The sequence below is a fragment of the Dryas octopetala genome, chromosome 8 (assembly GCF_963921425.1).
Source record: "Dryas octopetala chromosome 8, drDryOcto1.1, whole genome shotgun sequence".
Taxonomy (NCBI): domain Eukaryota; kingdom Viridiplantae; phylum Streptophyta; class Magnoliopsida; order Rosales; family Rosaceae; genus Dryas; species Dryas octopetala.
The window spans coordinates 11359705-11376941 of NC_141373.1; the positions used below are offsets into that span (position 1 = coordinate 11359705).

Below are 17237 nucleotides of genomic sequence, written 5' to 3' on the forward strand. Positions count from 1 at the left end.
TCATTTAAGTACAAAAAAACTCGAGAGTTAAAACCTAAAACCTAATAGCTAGAGAAACGGGAGCTCAAAACCACAAGAGTTAAAACTGAGTAACGGATGTTCGATTGGTAATATGAGTTGAACTAATATTTATTTGAGTGCAGTTGAACTAAGCTTTTTAAGGATGCAATAGTACCTTGAGTAATTAGCCCTTATTTATGGAATTGGATATCTAGAGCTAGAAATGGTTGCTACTGCATGTTGGACAAAAAAGTACCGATCAGCTCAGTGCTCAACGACTGGCCTATCTCCGAATATAACATGTGGGCCAGCGTATCAGACCATTTTTGCTTTTGAGATTTTTTTTTTAAAATCTCAATTTAAAAGGTACTTAATTATAAAAATCAAAATTAATTGGTAATTGCTTAATATTATATATAAGACATTTATTGACTCACATCACAAATATGTGGGTTTAACGCAGTATAAGGCTTAGAAAATGAGTTTCTATGAAAAAAATTGTTTACTTTTTTCATAATATAAATTTCTTCAACAAAATTACAAATTGCTTTCCAAAAAAAAAAAAAGAGAGAAAAGAAAGAAGTTACTAAACCCTAATTAAAACCTGAACTAAGAAAAAAAGTTTCCTAAGTAATGAAAGTTTCCACAGCTAGCTAGGTAGCTACTAGCTTAAGTATAAGCTTGAAACTTAATTAATTAAGCTGCACTCCAATTAATACCACTCCTGCTTGGACTTGGCATCCCTCACCTCTCCCTATAAATATATAGTAATAGTCCTGTATACTCTCTCAATTCTAATTAATTGCCTTAAAATTTCTTATTCCATCGATTTCTTAATTCCAAAGTTGTCTCTTAATTACTTGTTGATTAGAAATTAACCCGGCCCTAGTTCTTAATTACTACCACCATAATATACCATGAATCGTGAGAGTGTTATAGAACAAAAATTCTGGTCGTTGATCAAGAAGGTGGGCAAAACAAACTCCAAGATTAACCCATACAAGCGGTTAGATCGAGATATGAGCTCCAAGAAACATGGTGATGGAGTAGGAGTTCTTCCACCAAAAGGTTGCATATTTTTGTACGTGGGTACTACTGAACAGCAGAACAAATACCAAGTTCCTCTCAAGTATCTCTCGTCTCCAACTCTCCAGAAACTCATCGCCAAGTCCCAACCGGATGTGTTCGATGCAAAGATTGACGGCCCTATTGTGCTTTCTTGTTCAACTGCCGACTTCCATCGGTTAATGATCAAGATCGCCGGCGACTGTAATAATTAGATATATTGCGTCCTTCTCAATAATCTTGATCTGCATGTTTTCAAAGATTAGTTCTTGGTTCAGATATATATGGATTAAACGTACACTGCTGTAAATTCTGATACTTAATTTTCATGCATGGTTGTGGATAACGTTCAATAACTTAAATTGAAGTGTTTAAATTCTTTGTTCTTGTTCTTTAATTTGTTGATATATAGAAAACTCTTGCAATATTATTCTTTTTTTCTTTTTATTTGGTTGAAAACAACCCTTGTAATTTGAAGAAAAGTAGCGGAGTACCATTGTTCTTTAATTCTATGTGAAAACCATAGGAAACATTTAATTAGCAGGTCAATAACCCGTTTTACTTATAGATTCACAACGTTCTGCAAGAACCACAATGGGATTGAAAGAAGTTCAGTAAAAGATAACCACACAAATTGAAGGGAGGCACTATTAGTGACTAGGGGTGGCGCTGATAGTAGATGTAATGACCTAGTTTTTATTCAATAAAACTTATGTTTAATTAGTTTTTATTAATATATTTACAATTTTATTTACATTCATGTTTATTTATATATATATATAATGTTTATATTTACATTTTAATTTGTTATATTATATATATACTTAAAAAAAAAAAAAAGAAGGAAAAGCTTCTGCACTTACGTCCTGCAACTTCTAGTGTTAAGTGTGTGTGTAAACAGGTCAATAACCCGTTTTACTTATAGATTCACAACGTTCTGCAAGAACCACAATGAAATTGAAAGAAGTTCAGTAAAAGAGAACCACAAAAATTGAAGGGATGCACTATTAGTGACTAGGGGTGGCGCTGAGAGCATGACCTAGTTTTTATTAAGCTGTTACATCCAGCAACTTCTAGTGTTAAGTAAGGGTGTGTATTTGGTGTTATAAGGCTGGAATTTTAAACAAAAGTTAGAACAGCAAACCAAACCCATCAAGAACCCAGCCAACCTGAGAAAGAGAAGAAGAAAGAAAGAGAAACTGAGAGGGAGAAACAAAGAAGAGAAGAAAGAAAGAGAGAGAGAAAGAAAGGAAGAAGAATACAGATAGAGAGAGGGGAGAAAGAACAGAAAGAAAGAAGGAGAGAAGAGGAAGGTAAACGTTTATCATATACTCTATGTTTTTCTTAAACTTTGATTTTGGTGAGGTTAAGTGATCGGTTATGGATGTTTATAGGATCAAAAACAACCTAGAGTTTGGAGAGAAACAAGTAGAGAATTCGGGTGGGGTGTAGAGAGTAATTTTCAGTTTTTGGTTTATGAGTTTCAATTTATGTGGTTGTGTTTTTTTTTATTATAATTAAAGAATAAGTTATATTTGATCATTTCTTAGTTATAGAAACTGTTTTGGAGTGTTACAATCGAAGGAAATGGAAGTGAGTTGAAGTTTAGAAAATCTAAAAATTTTCTAAGAAAATTGGTAATTTCGGATACCCTATTTTGGGGTCAATTATCTCGAGTTTTATAATTCCGACTTGAGTGATCTTTATATGATTGTAAAGATGAGATGCATAGCCTTAAAACAAACCAAGTCAAAGTTGGTTTTGATTTTGAGACTGTGAGTGTGTAATGTATAGTACTACGACACATTTGTATATTAAGCTTGAATCAAGTTTGTAATATAATAATAGTACGAAGTTTATTTTTATTTATTTATTTTCTTTAGTTACATTCTAGTTATAGAATTTAATTCTATAATTAGAGTGTGATTCACACCTTAATCCGAGATTAATTCTTACTTCCAGATTGGGGTTAAACAGTAGACTAACCAGAAAACCGCCTCGACCTTGAATTATTGAGGGCCCCAAATGTTATAAATCTCATATATACTTATATATTATGTTAAGTCCAAGTAATGTACATGAAAGTTCAATGATCTCATTTTTATAGTTCGCCTCAAGCCTTAATAATTAGGACCAATCATTAAATTTACATACATATATAGGTCCCAAAATCTAATTCCTTTTCTTCTTTAATCTTGCCTATTAAGTCTAAATTTCACTTTTTATCCCTATAGTTTCGACTGTTCTGATCTTAGTCTTATTATTTATAGATCGTTATAATTCAAGGAAATGTTAACACTAATTAATTTGTTAAATCCGTCATTCAATCACTAGTAGTATGTAAAGTATATGACCAAAATCGTAATGGTTTATAAAGTACATGACTAAAAGCGCAATGAATTTAATGAACAAAAATGTTAACGTATTCTTGAATTGCAACAGTTTGCAAACTATATAGATCAAACAGTGAAATTTGAATTGGCCTAAATCGATTCCCAAAATTAGAGCAAATTGAAACTATAACGATCAAAGCGAAACTAGACCAAACTACATAGAAATTTGGCCTTAATTCGATTCCCAAAATTAGCCTTTTAAACCTTTTATCCTTCACCTTTTCTTCCCCTTGTTTTGCGGTGAGATTACTTGTGAAATGTCATTACTTTAGTGTATATATAGTACCTAGTCTCTGTATAATTACCTAATTTGCACTTTCGGATTCTTTTGGTTTCATCAATTGTGGGAGTGGAAATTGGGCTTTGTTTTCACTACTAAAATATGGCTCATAAATTGAATATCTGTTCATGTTATCTTGTATAAATGTATATATATTTTTTTTTCTATTTTTAATCAATTGTCGTTCTTGATACAAACTCTAAGACATTTTCCAACAAAAAAAGCTAAGTTTCATTTACTAAACTAAGAGGGGTGTACTCAAACAAGACTTTTAAAGACTTTTGTTAAATTAAAAAGTCAGGAGGTACTCAATCAAGACTTTTATATACTTTTAAAAAGTCTATGAAAGTCAGGGGGTACTCAATCAAGACTTTTTAAAAGTCTATAAAAGTCATACGGTACTCAAAATGTCAATGACTTTCACAGATTTCTCAAATCCATAGACTTTGAAAGACTTTTGGCATTAAAGTATACATACCAAATCTTCTTATTTCTCTTCCATTCCCCCTCAAGACTTTGAAAGACTTTTGAGAAAAGGCTTCCCCTTTTCTCTCTCCGCCTCCTTTAGCATTGCATGCGCGCATGTATGTCCCTTCCAACATTGATACACATATTCCTTATATTGTCCCATCACTATGCCATTACATATAAATAGACCTGTCATATATGGTTCTAACTCCAGACTTCAGTGCTCCAGAAGTTAGTTTTAAGAGTTTCAAGAATGACTTGAGTTAGATTTATCTGTTAGATACAATAATAAAGAGATTAGTTCAACATTATTTAAATTTTTGACTTATATGTTAAGTAGTAATACAACATTATTTCTTTCAAATTTTAAAACTTATATGCATTTCTCATTATGTATTATTTTATTTTTTAATTTAATTGTCTTCACACTTGGAAGCTCGTTTTCGTCAACGTTATCTGAATTTAACATTATCCATGTAACATTGAATAGTAAGTTTTGACAAATATTGAAGACCAGTTTTAGATCATTCAATATATTAGTAGGTTTCTTAACAATCTTGATTTCTTGGAGATTATTCTTTCATCAGCTTGTCATTTTTTGTTTGATTTCACTACTTTTTCATTGCCCTTCTGTTTGATTTTATTGCGTTTTCATTGCCCTTTGTGATATACGGATGCTATTATCTTACAATATTTCACATTGATATTTGTATCAAAAAGTCATTGAAAATCTATCAATGTCTATGAAAGTTTTTTAATAAAACTTCATGAAAGTCTATAAAAGTCTATAAAAGTCTATAAAACTCTTTGAAAGTCTATCATAATTCTGAAAGTCTATGAAAGTCTGTCACTTAAAAAAAGTCTTTAAAAATCTGGATTGAGTACACCCTCCTAAATGGTTATTAGCGTTATCTTAAACATATTTATGAGTTATTTGAGAAACATGCCCTTAATTCTACTTACATATATTTCAATGATATTTTGTACTTCATTTCGATCATAAACAGTGCGTTTTTAATTAATAATTATATATATGATGAATTTCCGGCCAAAAAAATGCATACTTATCGATCAAAAGTAAACAACTAAAATAAACAAGGCATCAGAAACCAGCTAAGGAACAACAAATTAATTAAACTCCAAAATGACAATAACATCCATCCAGAGTCAAGCAAGCACTAAACAGTACAATAGATCATATATATATATATATATCATAATCATAAAAAAATTAAGATAATAGTTGATATATATTGCATATTTAATAAATTCCAAACCAACAATAACATCCATCCATTCAAGAACAAGAAAATCAAATTCCAAAGGAACCAATTAAGATGTTCACACAATTCTTTCTCCTCAGCAACCACGACTTAATTTAACCCTCTTTAGAATCTTCTTGATCACTAAACTACTCGCCGGTAGCATGCAATTACTGTTTTCCGGCGATTCTCTCCCAACCCTATCCACCAAACACCTCTCGCAGCGAACCATGGCATGCTCGCATTGAATGAAAACGCACAAGGGCAAAATCTTGCGACCCTTGTTGGAACCCCAGCTCCCGATTCTGCGACCCCACATTATAATCTCCTCCACTATCTGATCGTGCAACAAAGTGGCGCCGTCTCTGCAGATTCCGAACAAGGAAAGCATACCAGAAAGAATACGGTACAGCTCGTCGTACTTGTTTACCATGCTCAGATCAAATTGGCATTTTGCTTCCTTCATCTCCTTATATTGGCGGGTGGGGGTAGCTTTGTCACCATCTAACGAAAGTTTGAGGTGTTTGTGCTTGGCAACGTAGACGAACTTGATGGAAAGTTGAACCGGTAGAGGTTTGCGGTGGAGGTGATCGATGGTGATGGTGATGGTGGTCTAATGGGTTTTCCTTAAGGGGTTGGACGTAAAAGCCGAAGCGATTAAGCTCGTGATGGGCTTCCATGGGAATTGGAAAGAGATGGAATAAGAATAGCTGTATAGGTAGCAGCTAGCAGTGGTATCTTAAAGCTGAAGAAGTAGGATTTTAGCTTGGGAGTGATGACCAATTATATATATATATATATATATATATATATATATGGTACGTGGTGTGAATTAAGTTCCTAATTGGTAGCGGAGTAACTCAGACCTAAGCTGCTTTTTAAAATAAATAATAAATTATTTATGAGCTTAAATAATGAAGAAGTTTCCTTAACATGAAAGTTTCCAAAAGCTAGCTGTGAGCTTAAAACTTAAGCTGCAAGAAATTATTAAACTTAAGCTCCAAGAACCCATATATACAAACGGTTCGTAATACCGCGGCCAAGATCTCCAAGAACCATCGAGTACTTCCACCAAAATGCTTTATAGCTTTTTATTTTTAGTTTTTAATACAGATAGATGAGCCACAATTGGTAACTTAAACTTTAAAGCCCCCTTGAAGATAATTAAGTGATATGTATATAGACTACATCATTCATAACTCTAACTAGTAGTAAATTCAAAGGAAGGCGTTTCAACATAACGTCTGTGTGTAAAACTTTAAATTCATTTCATGCAAGCAGTTTTCAACGCACCATCGATCTCTCTCTCTCATTCAGCTATGAAGCCGTAAAACCATTCAACAGAGACCAAGAAAGTGACGACCCAATAAGATCTCTACATTAATCTCTCTGAACCTGCCCTCGATCATCAGTCAAATTAATGATGATACCTGCAGTGATAAACAAAAGCTCAAAGAAACAACATGTCGCGGTCCTTGCATTCCCATTTGGCTGCCACGCGAAACCTGTGCTTAACTTGGTGTGCAGGTTGGCCAACGCTGCCCCAAACATATGCTTTTCTTTCTTAAACACCAAGAAATCCAACGATTCACTTTTCCGTGAATCAAAATCCCACATTTCGGATAACATAAAAGCCTACAATGTATCAGATGGTGTGCCCAAAAATCTTGTCTTTAAAGGAAATCCACTAGAGGCGGTAGAGTTATTCCTTAAGGCTGCGCCTGAAAGCTTCAAAATGGGTATAAAGAAGGCAGTAGCAGAGGCAGGAGAGAGGATCACTTGTTTGGTTACAGATGGCTTCTTGGTATTTGCTGCAGAGATGGCTCAGAATTTGGGCGTTCCTTGGATTCCTGTTTGGATACCCTTACCCTGCACCCTCTCTACTCATATTTACACAGACTTTATCCGGCAACATTATGCTAATGTTGGCGGTACATGTAGCAATGCTAGTGGTGATGATGGTGGTGATGGACTGTGGCTCGAAGACAGAACCCTGGAAGTGATTCCAGGGTTGTCTACAATGCGCATTGCAGATTTACCTAAAGAAGTACTAGTTCCAAGTGAATCACTATTCTCAAGAATGCTGAGTGAAATTGGCCAATTGCTGCCACAATCCACAGCCATTGTCATGAATTTCTATGCTGAACTAAATCCCACACTCCTCAATATTGATCTCAAGTCCAAGTTTCCCAATTTTCTCAATGTGGGTTTTCTCACCCTCTCATTACAACTACCACCAGTACCACAATTAGATTCGGATGCCACCGGCTGCCTTTCGTGGTTGGATGAGCAAGAGGGTTCATCTGTAGCATATGTTAGTTTTGGAACTGTGGGAGCTCCACCTCAGAAAGAGCTTATAGCTTTGGCAGAGGCATTGGAAGCAAGTGGTGTACCATTTCTTTGGTCTCTTACAGACAATATTAAGGACCCACTGCCAAATGGGTTCGTGGAAAGGACTAAAACGTATGGGAAAATAGTGCCATGGGCACCCCAGACTCAAGTTTTGGCACATACTTCAATTGGTTTGTTTGTGACACACTGTGGGTGCAATTCTGTGTACGAAAGCATTGCAAATGGGGTTCCAATGATCTGCAGGCCATTGTTTGGTGATCACAGAATGACCGGGCGGATGGTAGAGGAAGTTTGGGGAATTGGACTTAAAATTGAGGGTGGAGTATTCACAAAGAGTGGAGTGCTCAAGAGCTTGGAGCTCATTTTGGCAAGTGAACAAGGGAAGAAGATGAGAGAAAAGGCTCAAGCCCTCAAAGAGGTTGTAGCAGAGGTTGCTGGGCCTTCTGGGAGTGCTGTACAAGATTTTAAAACTTTGGTGGATGTAATTTCTTCGCCATCGATCTGTGAAAAATTAATGAGAGGTCAACAGATCAGGTCATAGAAATATTATTTAAAAAAAATTTATTAATTTTGTACTCTTTATTACTAAATTTGTTACATGAGTAAATATTAATCAAAGAGAAGAAAGATGTGCGATCACACCCAAAATAAGAAAGAAATGTTTGAAAAAATTAGTATGAGGGTAAGAGAGGAGGTGAAAAAAAAAAATGGAAAGACAACACATGAGAGGGGAGCACTTAGATGAAAATTGTTACAATTTACATACAGAAACAAAAATATATATGTAAAGTTTTTTTTTTTTTTGGTTTGAATATATATCTAAAAGTTTCAAAAAGAAAAAAAAATTCAAAGGGTTGAGAGGGGGGACCAGTGTCCCTTCTGGTCTTGCTTTGGCTTCGCCATTGGTAATAACATGTTAATATGTTACATAATACTATTGTCATACACAATTCCAATTAGGGAGGTAAATCGGCTTGATACAGCTGGAGTTTGTATCAAGTGCGGCTCGGGCTTGGTTCGTTTAAGCTCGGCTCGTAAAAAACAACAAGCCAAGTTGAGGTTCGTTTGTTTAAGAATCAAGTCAAGCTTGAGTTTTGGTATGTTCGGCTCGGAAAGCTCGTGAGCAGCTCGTATTTTCTAGTTTATATGCTTTATACCTCATTTTTCATAGCTTATATGAGGACTTACTATTTTTATTTCCTATTTGTTTTTGTATTGTTTGGTTATGAGACTTCTGCTATCTTAATTATTTGGTATAGTTGTATTTAAGGGAACCTATATTCATCTATAAGAAGCCTTTGGTGCCTATCTAATTTAATTAAAAAGCTATATTAACTTTAGTTCAATTAACATATTATAATGATTTCAAGAAGAAAATGTTCGATAAAAATTAATATATATTTTTTAAATAGTAGTTAATGAAATACCTTAAATAAAATTATGTAAATAAGCTCTATACAGTTCAAGTTTGCATTGAGTTCAATTTTTTTTGGGCTCGTTCGAACTTGGTTCGTATAAGAAACAAGTCAAGTCAAACTCAAACTCGAAAAATTTAAAATAAACCAAGCTTGAGCACAGTGGTATTCGGCTTGGCTCGGCTCATTTACACCCCTAATTCCAATTACCGACTTTGTTGCCGATGCAAGTGGTGCAACCGCACAGAGCCTACCAAAGTAATGTCCCCATATTTTGGACCCAATGTTATATAGGCTTTTATTGTTTGTGCGTAAAACTCTGAGATACACAGTTAATTTGTTAAGCATTTGCTTACAGGCCCGTGTCTTCAACTAGTATAATAAATAGCTCTGTTAAAAACTTTTCAAGGCCCTATAAGAAGGAATAGCTAGCATGACACAACTTATAACACTAATATATATATGATGTCAAACTAATTAAATCTACAGATCATAAATCCCACGGTTTTGATGTCATTAAATTGTCTAAAGGAGCAAATGGAAATATAACAAAAGTTTGAAGGTTTTGTGAGATGCTCAATCCATGTAGGTGGAAATTTGTTAACCAGATACCTACTGTGCGGCTACAATCGACCAAACGTCTATGAAAAGCATTCCACTCGATTTCCCTCCTTAATGGGAAAAATTATCGAGTGTGCACATCGATCAGCACGTACATTTGCATTTATGGGTTTGCTTTCATCTTCTAGGCTGGCAATTAATTAACGTGGCCCCTGAATTTAGACGGGAAGCTAATATAGCTCTTCTTAATTTGCAGCTATATAAACACGAAACTTTGTCTCTCAAAAAATGGAGGTTGTGGAATTTGAGGTAGAAGCACGTGAGTTATGGTTGGTGAGGGTGGGAATTAAAAGAAACACGTGAGATAAGGTAGGTGGCCCGGGTGGGTATATTGGGAAACACGTAGCAAGTAAATTTTAGTAAGGGCTATCTACACAATGTAAGCTACTGTTTTGAAGTGACAATTCAAGCTTTTTTTTTTTTTTTTTTTTTTTTAAATCTTGTTATAAACTTCTTAATTTGTACTTTCTTTAGTATTAAATTTGTTATATGAGTAAATATTAATTAAAGAGAAGAAGAATGTCTAATCACGGTATCACACTAAAATAAGAAAGGAATATTTTAGGGTCTGTTTGGTATTTTATTCAAAAGTTATTTTTTATTTTTAAAAACAAAAAAATAAGTTTTAGTCAAGAAAACGTGTTTGGTAGACCATTTTTAAAAACAATTTTTAGAAAAAAATTCAAAAACATGCTTCTTTTAAAAAATGATAAAATATCATTTTTCTCATTTTTTTTTTACACTTCTTTTTTTCTTAAATGTCATCATTTTTTAAATTTAAAATTTTTTTTCAAATTTCATACCAAACACGTTTTTAAATTTTAAAAATTGATTTTAAAAACTCATATTTAAAAAAAAAATCTTAATTTTTGAAATTTTTTTTTGAATAGGATACCAAACGGGTCCTTAGAGAATTAGTACGAGTAAATAATAAAAGAGTGGAAGAAAGACATTTGACTATTTGAGAGAGGAACACCTAGATGTAAATTTTGAAATTTACATACAAAAACAAAAAATATATATCCAAAGTTAAAAAAAAAAAAAAAAATCAAAGGTTTGAGAGGGAGGGGGTGGGACCCGTGTTCTTTTGTATCAAAATAAAACCATATCTTTTCGATCTCCTACTTCCCAACTTTCTTCTCTAAAAATCCAACCAAAACTTCTTCATCATCATCATCACAACCTCTCTCTATAAATAACCCTTCTCACACATAAAACGTTAAGCTTAACCAACAACGTACACCCTTATACAGCCTAATTCAGAATCATTGGGGACGTACTAGACCCTCGATCATGTTGTGATAAATATTGTTTTTTTACTCTTTTTCCAGGAAGAGCAAAACGGTTGGCCGGGGGCTGAGGTGGGCCGGCCATCTCGCAAAAATAGGTGAAAACTCGCTCTCACTTGTTAATGAGGTTTAAAGCTCAGTATGTATATGCATTTTGTGGCACATTAGCTTGCTTGTCCATTTAAAGCTCAGGTACGAATATGGATTTGATATGTCATGCATTTGTGGCTTTGGCTTTTATCATCCTAGATTCCTAGGCTAGCAATTAATTAATGTGGCCTCTGAATTAGTTGGGAGGCTAATTTAGCTGTTCTTAATTTGCAGCTATATAAACACGAGGCTTTGGGCTCATTTGTTCATCAACTCAGGTTGAGTTCCATCGAGAAGTACAAGGGAGTTGAGAACTTAAGAGAGAGTAATGGGTACGTAGGATGATTTTCTAATTTTTTGAGAGAGGGTATGTATACAAGGGGTATATCTTATCAGATACATGAGATATAGTTTGAGATTTAACTTTTGAACAGTGTTTTTTATATAAAGTTTTTTTTTTAATATATATATATATGGGTTAACTCAAGTGATGAGTGTGAATGAGATAATAGATTCAGATTAGAATATGTCTAAAATTCAATTTCTTTTAATATAAAAAAAACACACACACACATATTTATATATTAGTTTTATAAGGGAGCATTTGAAAGCTCCATATTGAGTGTTAATCATCATATTTTTTATTATTTTAATATTTTTCTTCTTTTAACCTATGTTTAGTACTTTCTTAATTATAGCATGTAAATGACAACCTTTTTGATGTAGTTCTGGTTGTAACTGACTACAGGTTGAGCATTTGAAATTTTGCATCCTTCGAACAGTTGACCAGAAAACTTAAAAGTGGACTGGTAAGTATTATATTTTAGCCCTTCTCCTTATTCATCGTTGTATTTTCTGATTTGACCTTATAAAGAAAACTCATACTTTTATGACTTTGACATTGTGAATGAATGAATTTAATGCGCATGGACGTATATGCATATTGGGTAGGTCATGCATTTGTGGTTTGAATTGGCTTAAGTAGTATATTCCTAGGCTGGTCAATTATTAATTAATGTGATCGGTAGTTGGCATGATTGATATTTTTTTTGGCCACGTTGGCATGATGATTTAGCTACATATATAAACACGAGGCTTTGGATGCAAGGGATCGAGTTTGAGATTAACTTTTTACGAGTGGTGTTTTTATAAGGTTATTTTCTATCATAGTGAAGTTCGAAAACAGTTTGTGGATGTCATGAAGAATGTTGCCGAACCAAGTAAGAACCACGTAATTCTCATTGTTTATGTGGTTGTCTCTTTCACTAATTTATTTGTTATTTTATTTTTTTCTATCTTTATTATTTACATTTATTGTGGTAAAGAGATGTATTTTTAGGAAAAAAATTTGATCTAGTGTTTTACCCAAAAAACAGATTTGGGCAATGTGATTTTAAAACTCCACATTTAGTCTATGTGTTTTATATTATTTGTAATATGAAAATAATTTTAACAAACTCAAATTTTCAATTTTAGTTTAAAAGTCAAATTGAAGGTTACATATATGATTTTTTGTCATTTTTGAATAAAATTTAAGAGTTTAAACAAGTCTTTAGTTTTAATTTGAGAAAAATTTTCATGTATTTACAAAATGTCCTAAAATTTCAAACAATATAAAACACAATTACCAAATGCGAAGTTTTGAAACCATATATACTAAATATGTTTTCGGGGTAAAACCCAGGGACCAAAATTGGTTCTTTTTTCCCTTCTTTCTAACATATAGCAACGTAGGTTTTGGTAGTAAGATGGATGAAATTTTTTTGTGTTGTAACAGTAGCATCACACTCTATGTTTATTTGATGTAACAAGAGCTTAATTTTTTTGAGCTGTATTTCTAGTTAAGAAACTTGCATTTTTTGTCATTGAGAGTAATTTACCTTTGTTTCTTTTAGTCTCTTTTTTTTTTTTTGGAAAATGGATAATCGAACTTGGGAGCATTCTGGGTAATTCTACAACTCTTTCAACTGGGGTATTCAATAAATGCTTTTAGTGCACATATTTTCTTATTTATCATAGTATTACTAATATGATCATATAATGAAAACTCATAAATTTATAACTCTGAGATTGTGAATAAATAAATTTGATGACGTAATTAAAAGATAAAATTAAGAGATTATCACCATAAAACAGCCGATGGTTAAAAAAAACATCTTTACAAATCATATTTGATAGTCCAATTTTTATTTTTATTTAATATTTATATGGTATTCTTTCCAATCTGCATATCATTTCAGTTATAGTCCTAATTTATATTTCCAGCTTGTTTGCCGACATATTTAATTAATATGTATATAAGCTACAGCAGAGACACATATTCATTACTTTCACGTTTCAACACACCACATTTGACGTTGTCCTCTTTCTTTGTTTCAGCTATGAAGCCATGAAACCATTCAACAGAGACAGAGAAGGGACCTAATAAGATCTCAAAATTCTCTCTTAACCTGACCTCGTTAATCAAATTAGTCATGATGGCAGTGAATAAAAGCTCAAAGACAGGACATGTTGTGGTCCTTGCATTTCCATTTGGCACCCATGGGATGCCTCTGCTTAACTTAGTGTGCAGGTTGGCCAACGCTGCCCCGAACATTTGCTTTTCTTTCTTAAGCACAGAGAAATCCAATGGCTCATTATTCCGCGAATCAAAGTCTCACATTCCGGACAATATAAAAGCCTACAATGTATCAGATGGTGTGCCCCCAAATCAGATCTTGACAGGAAATCCACTAGAGGCAGTAGAGCTATTCCTTAAGGATGCACCTGAAATCTTCAAAATGGGTATAGAGAAGGTGGTGGCAGAGACAGGTAGGAGGATCAGTTGTTTGGTTACAGATGCATTCTTGGTCTTTGCTGGAGTGATGGCTCAGAATTTGGGTGTTCCATGGATTCCTGTTTGGCTACCTTTACCCTGCACCCTATCTGCTCATATTTACACAGACCTTATCTGCCAACATTATCTAAATGTTGATGGTGCTGACGGACTTTGGCCCGAGGACCGAACCCTAGAACTGATTCCAGGGTTGTCTAAAATGTGCATTGCAGACTTACCTGAAGAAGTGAAATTTCCAAGTGAATCACTATTCTCAAGAATGTTATGTCAAATGGGCCAAGTGCTGCCACAATCCACAGCTGTTGTCATGAATTTTTATCAAGAACTAAATCCCACACTCCTCAACAATGATCTCAAGTCCAAGTTTCCCAATATGCTCAATGTGGGTTTCCTCACACTCTCATTACCACTACCGCCACTACCACCATCGGATTCAGATACCACCGGCTGCCTTTCGTGGTTGGATGAGAAAGAAGGTTCATCTGTGGCATATGTTAGTTTTGGAACTGTGGCCGCTCTACCTCAGAACGAGCTAATAGCTTTAGCTGAGGCATTGGAAACAAGTGGTGTACCATTTCTTTGGTCTCTTAGGGACAATTTCAAGGGCCTATTGCCAAATGGGTTTGTTGAGAGGACTAAAAAACATGGAAAAATAGTGCCATGGGCGCCCCAGACTCAAGTTTTGGCACATACTTCAATTGGTTTGTTTGTGACACACTGTGGGTGCAATTCTGTGTACGAAAGCAGTGCAAATGGGGTCCCAATGATTTGCCGGCCATTCTTTGGTGATCACAGAATGACTGCGCGGATGGTAGAGGAAGTATGGGGAATTGGAGTGAAAATTAAGGGTGGAGTATTCACAAAAAGTGAAGTGCTCAAGAGTTTGGAGCTCATTTTGGGAAAGGAACTAGGGAAGAAAATGAGAGAAAAGGCCAAAGCCCTCAAAGAGATTATAGCAGAGGCTGTTGGGCCTTTTGGGAGTGCTGTACAAGATTTTAAAGCTTTGGTCGATGTAATTTCTTCCTATTAAGACAGGGTTAGTCGGACTGACTTTGTTCTAGTGGAATGTTACTTAGCTGGTCCTTTTGGCCCTTTTACAGTCATTCTTTTGTTTTCATGGTTTTATTCTCGGGGCTTGCTTTGTGCAAGTATTGTCCTGTCCTGAATTTTGTCATATTGTTTCTATTTAATAAATAGAAGCGGCTATGGTATTGAAGGAGTTAATTTTTGATTTTGATAAAAATTAGAGAAAAACGAATGAAATTGTTTTCAAAATATATAAGTTTTGAGTGAAATTTTAACATATCACGTATATTTATTTAATATATTATTTATTATTTTAATAAAAAAATATTAAAAAAATTAAATTATATAATAAGTTTTATATAATATATGACGAAGGAACGGCACGAATGGCCCGATGAAATAACCTTCTTGTATGTACATTTCCTCCGTGTTATCTTGTTCAATTCCCTTCTTAATTTTTTCACTGAAGTGAGTCTGATATTTTTCTGGCTCATCCTCCATCAAAGTCACCTACAGCTCGCAGCCCCCCTCCTCCGTCATCTCCAATATCGCCCTCAAATCCACCATTCTCAACTGGTGCCGCAATTCCTCAGTAAAGATTTCAGAGACTTGTCGACATCAACCATAATATATTGGTCTTTGTCGACCATAATATATTGTCGACCGTCCCATATAGTCTACGTAAGCAGATGGGTTGTTCTTCTCAGGTGTGAAATTCCTTTTCTACCAGATGGGTTAGCAGACCCACCTCCATTGATGAGCAGACCTACCGCCATCAAATGAGGTGGGTATACGTAATACAATTGGTACACAGGAGTTGAGGCTCTTACATATTGAATTTGGTGGTTGGCAATCTTGATGATCGAGTATGTTTAATTCAGTCATATATTTTTTCCTGAATCCTCATTTGATTTCTTTTTCAGTAAAAGCTACTGTATGAAAGGAAAAAGAGTGCGTACTTGTACTGCAAAAGATACTGGGGCCATGTGAAGCTTTGATGAGCAGACCCACTCCAATGGCGGTGGGTACTCGTGCTTCCGTAAAATTTAGTGATTAGTGTTTTAACTAATAAATGGCATAATCATCAATGGCGGTGGGTCTGTTGAAATCCATAACACAAGAGCGGTGGGTCTATTCAATTTTTTTCTTTTTTTTTTTGTTGTGGTTTTTTGTGGGTGTGAAAATCACATTGTGGTGGTTTGGGGAGAGATGCAGGGGCATTTGAGATTTTTTTTTGTTCAAAAAGTGCTATTTTTGCAAAAATTATTGTTGAGTGCTTGAATCGGAAACGCATCATGAAAAAATACTAGTGAGTAGTGACGTCTATTTCCCAAAAGTTTTCGTGGCCTTACAAGAAGGAATAGTGTGACAACTATTATAACACTAATATATGATACCAAACTAATTAAAAATAATAAAAGTAGCCATGGAAGATAAAGAAAAATATTGGGTTTAATAAATTTTTCTCTAAGTTTTATTTTAGGCCCCTGAGAAAGATAATTTTACTCTTCATTTTGAATTAGAAATTTTCTTTATTTTTTTTTCAGATGTATTGGTATGCTAATTCAATGTTTTTCTTGTTATAAAATTTGTTTATTTTGTCAATGAACATTTGGTCAAATAGATGGTACTTAGTTCTTTTTTTTGTCAGGATGTTGTATTAAATTCGAAACTCGTGTACAATAGTTATTAATTAAAAAAATAGTAGTGCTAAACATCCTACATTTTTATACCACAATTTCATATCATCTTATGTGACAATTTATATGACATTCATACATTGGACACTATAAAATAAAAACAAAACTTATAATACTAATATATATTATGTGCATTCAAAGCCCTACAAGAGGGAATAGCTAGCGTGACACAACTTATAATACTGTGCGGCTACTGTGCGGCTACTAACCAGATACCTACTGTGCGGCTACAATCGACCAAACGTCTATGAAAAGCATTCCTCTCGATTTCCCTCCTTAATGGAAAAATTATCGAGTGTGCACATCAGCACGTACATTTGCATTTATGGGTTTGTTTTTATCTTCCAGGATGGCAATTAATTAACGTGGCCCCTGGTTATAGGCTTATAGCTCTTCTTTGCAGCTATATCAACACGAAACTTTGTCTCTCAAAAAATGGA

At 34.2% G+C, this 17237-nt stretch overlaps 1 protein-coding gene and 2 pseudogenes across 11 annotated transcripts; all 3 read left to right on the top strand.

The window, feature by feature from the left end:
• Positions 1–917: 917 nt before the first annotated feature.
• On the top strand, positions 918–1280 carry LOC147277205 (auxin-responsive protein SAUR19-like). The gene has a single exon (XM_086255607.1). It carries the CDS (start codon positions 918–920, stop codon positions 1278–1280), a length of 363 nt encoding a protein of 120 aa, XP_086111733.1.
• Positions 1281–6862: 5582 nt separating this feature from the next.
• On the top strand, positions 6863–8361 carry LOC147277206 (anthocyanidin 3-O-glucosyltransferase UFGT pseudogene; annotated as a pseudogene).
• A 2611-nt stretch (positions 8362–10972) lies between these two features.
• LOC147277207 (anthocyanidin 3-O-glucosyltransferase 7 pseudogene) lies at positions 10973–15293 on the top strand (annotated as a pseudogene). Of its 10 annotated transcripts, none has more exons than XR_015124078.1 (5): positions 10973–11337; positions 11470–11567; positions 11984–12044; positions 12389–12455; positions 13615–15293. The product of XR_015124078.1 is annotated as an anthocyanidin 3-O-glucosyltransferase 7 pseudogene, transcript variant X5 (transcript). The 10 variants fall into 10 exon arrangements; XR_015124082.1 differs by having other exon boundaries at positions 10973–11243; positions 12389–12466; XR_015124075.1 differs by having other exon boundaries at positions 10973–11243.
• The last annotated feature ends 1944 nt before the right edge of the window (positions 15294–17237 follow it).

What these genes read in the sequence shown, in the direction of transcription:
- LOC147277205 (XM_086255607.1), top strand. Translation starts at nt 918, where the DNA reads ATGAATCGTGAGAGTGTTATAGAACAAAAATTCTGGTCGTTGATCAAG.